This window comes from Macrobrachium rosenbergii, chromosome 15 (genome assembly GCF_040412425.1).
Source record: "Macrobrachium rosenbergii isolate ZJJX-2024 chromosome 15, ASM4041242v1, whole genome shotgun sequence".
NCBI lineage: Eukaryota > Metazoa > Arthropoda > Malacostraca > Decapoda > Palaemonidae > Macrobrachium > Macrobrachium rosenbergii.
Genome location: NC_089755.1, coordinates 16,637,083 through 16,640,779, shown reverse-complemented (window position 1 = coordinate 16,640,779; position 3,697 = coordinate 16,637,083). Strand labels below are relative to the sequence as shown.

The following is a 3,697-nucleotide window of genomic DNA, read 5'->3' as shown; positions in this document are numbered from 1 at the left end:
ATGTCGAATATGCATAGAAGTTGCAATATATTGCACTTTCGCTGCAATAAGAATGTTTCAAGCAAGGCAGGCTTCGCCAAAATAGCAAAGCTATGACCTTGGGATTTTTTCTCTTGGCAAACAAACTTTTCCTTCGAACTAGGTCAAATGCAATATACTGACATTCTGATCACGAAAATAGACGAGAATTTGCAACATATTTCAATGGAAAGGAAATAAACTTAAGTTTGCCGTCAATTATATCAATGAATTCTTTCAGAACGAAATTAATATTGAGTCATATTTTCAAGTTGAGAAAGTTCTAGTTTTGGCTCATGACTTTGTTCCTGCATACATTTGGGGTCGGGGTAAAACATGCCACGACCTTTCTGTCTACGAACAGTAACTGCAGAGTTGTCGGAACTGCCAATCTACACGGCTTTTAAAGCTGGTGAATGATAGATATTTTATTATTTCAAGTACTCTGTAGTCAGTTCAAAATCTAAATTTCACATAAATCACTTTTTATTCAATTGTCTCATGCTGAGAACTGTAATATTCTTGTTCAAAATTCGGTGTTAAATCTGATTATGTTGGTATGCCTGGATCTTCATGTCGTCTATGATTCTCGTGTAATTTTTCTTTTTATGAATGATTTATTCCCAGTTGGCGCTGTATTTAGTTGCGTCAACACAATTATCATCTTATATAATGAGGGAAAGCTTCCCATAAAAATGATTTAGCTAGATTTCACGCCTACCTTTGAAGATGCAGTTGTCCACTTGCGCTGATTTTCGTAGGTGGCCAACAGATGGCGTTCACGACTTGCTTATAGTTAAAATTGCTGTACATTTTTTGGTGGAGAAAAGACCGCATGGTGACCACGTGGCCGCCTTAGAGCATACGGAGAGTTGAAGACATAATTAAAGTACGGTTTCATTCACTAATTATTTTGATACAATTTCAAGATATAATGAATGGAAAATTCCCACTGATCGCTTTTTTAATATAGAACAATGAAAATGAACTTAAAATGAGACGAAATATACTTAGCCTTTGAACACATAATAACATCCTAGAATCAAATGACCATTACAGTCTAGTTTTCTAAGTATAAAACTGAATCAGAACTATAAACAGAGGCTTATTTGCACCAATTTCACCAACCTGCAAAACAAGGTTTGTGAAAGTGACCTGCAATCATTTCATTTCTCTTCATGAACACGTCAAAATAGCAAAGTCAGATGATACTCTAATATATTAATGGGGTATTTATATGTGAACTGAGGACAAGAAAGAGAGAAAGAGAGAGAGAGAGAGAGAGAGAGAGAGAGAGAGAGAGAGAGCCATTCGTGAAACACTCATTACATATTCCATCTATCTATCTCTAACTTTTTATTGAACAGTAAGAGACATCATTGGTGTCGGTGAATCTATATGTTAAATATCATGGAAAAATAATGACATACACATGTGAATAATAATAATAATAATAATAATAATAATAATAATAATAATAATAATAATAATAATAATAATAATAATAATAATAATAATAATAATAATAATAAAATCAACAAAGCAAAGAGCAAGAAGAGATGGGAACAGTTATCAACTTACATGGGTTGGGATTCATCCCGAAAGGATACAATGATGATTACTTTTTGCTTATTATTATTATTATTATTATTATTATTTATTATTATTATTATTATTAAATTTATGTAAAGTACTGTATTACAAATTATTATTATTATAGCTAGAAATTATGAAGAAGGGGATTATTATTATTATTAAATTATTATTCAGAAGATGATCCTATTAACACGGAACAAGCCCACTAAAGGGGCCGTTGACTTGAAATTGAAGCTTCCAAAGAACATTGAGGTGCTCATTTGAAAGAAGTAATACTTCGTATTGAACGATGTCTTATAATTATTCCGTCCTCTTGGTAGCATGCAATAATGTGCTTTGTTTTTAAATGTATTCACCCTGGGGCAATCATGTCATTTCAACTGCTGTTGTGGATTCTTTCTAAAATAAATGAAAATTTGATTATATTTGACTACAAAGGCGACGCTGGGATGTGATCTAAAATCTTTAAAAAAATTTTCCAGATCCTGGAAATCTCATAGGATTCCAGAGGACTTTTCGCAGTCTTGGAATCCATCCGTCTTCAGTTCCCGAAGGAGCGGGAGAAGCGCCAGTCAAGGGTGCCTTCAAAGAAAGGTATCCTTACGGCGCCTTGGGGCCCCTCAGCCTTGTGGTTCAGGCCCTCCTCAGGCTCGCTTCCCCAGCCTGGCAGGAAGCCTGCCTCCCTCCAGGGTATCCTGAAAATGCTTCGGAATCCTTCGGTCCCCAGCTCCTGGAAGAAGAGCTATAGCTATAGCTCAGTGGAACACCAACCTCTGAGTCTGCAGAAGCACGCTCTGAAATCCTTCGAGTCACCCTGAAGCCTTCGGAAATTTGATGTCATATTAAAAAAGCAGGGTTAAGGAGGGCCTGAACCATAAGGGTGAGGGGGCCCCAAGGCGCCCTAAGGATGCCTTCCTTTGAAGGCACCCTTGACTGGGGAAGATCCTCCTCAGAGGCTGCTTCCCTGGAGGTAGGCAGGTTTCCTGCCAGGCTTTCCTGAACCACAAGGCTGAGGGGTACCAAGGCACCCTAAGGATGCCTTCCTTTGAAAGGCACCCTTGACTGGGGAAGATCCTCCTCAGAGGCTGCTTCCTGGAGGTAGGCAGGTTTCCTGCCAGGCTGGGGATGCGGGCCTGAGGAGGGCCTGAACCACAAGGCTGAGGGCCCAAGGCGCCCTTGCCTTCGCTTGAAGGCACTCTTGACTGGGGAAGATCCTCCTCAGAGGCTGCTTCCCTGGAGGTAGGCAGGTTTCCTGCCAGGCTGGGGAAGCGGGCCTGAGGAGAGCCTGAACCACAAAGGGTGAGAGGACCCCAGGCGCCCTAGGGCGCCCTCGCACAATCTAGGAAACCCTGCATTTAATTGGTCTTCTGCAATGATGAGGAAATTCGTCAAATGTTGCAAACATTCACTCGGGGAGAAACGGCGTTCCGTTCAAAAAATCCTTCCTGATTTCCATAACATGAAAGGGTTTGTAACGCGATGTTTTCTTAACATAAAGACAGCATTGTCATGTGAAGTCAGAGAGAGAGAGAGAGAGAGAGAGAGAGAGAGAGAGAGAGAGAGAGAGAGAGAGAGAGAGAGAACAAAATCCTAGTGTAATACCGGACTTTTCCCCTCAGAAGTCCCAGCTACTGAAATGAATAGTTGGCGAAAAAAAGACGTCATCCACGAAACATAAAATTAAAAGGACTTTTCCCTCGTCGGTTACCTCGAAGTCCTGAATGAATAAAAGGCGTCGCAGAAACATAAGCCAGAATAATAAGGCGGAGAGAGAGAGAGAGAAGAGAGGGAGAGAGAGAGACGGAGAAAAAAGTAATCAAATGTGATCCCAACTGTCTCCCAAATATGTATGCGTGGGTATTGATACTGGTATTTCATTGTGTTCCATATGTCCATATGTGTCCATGCTCTCGTGCATTTGCTCGTATTAGCACAGTTGCACTCACAAACACACACACACACACACATACGCACATATACATATATATATATATATATATATATATATATATATATATATACATATATATATATATATATATATATATATATATATATATATATATATATATATATATATATA

General features: G+C 39.1%; 1 protein-coding gene across 1 annotated transcript in view; it reads right to left on the bottom strand.

Moving 5' to 3' along the window:
* The window catches only part of LOC136846271 (variable charge X-linked protein 3B-like), a 3,846-nt gene extending 3,253 nt beyond the window's left edge, over window positions 1–593 (bottom strand). Inside the window, exon 1 of the mRNA XM_067117079.1 lies at window positions 582–593. Within this exon, the coding sequence (XP_066973180.1) occupies window positions 582–593 (12 nt within the window). The remainder of the gene's footprint in view (window positions 1–581) is intronic.
* Between the last annotated feature and the right edge of the window lie 3,104 nt (window positions 594–3,697).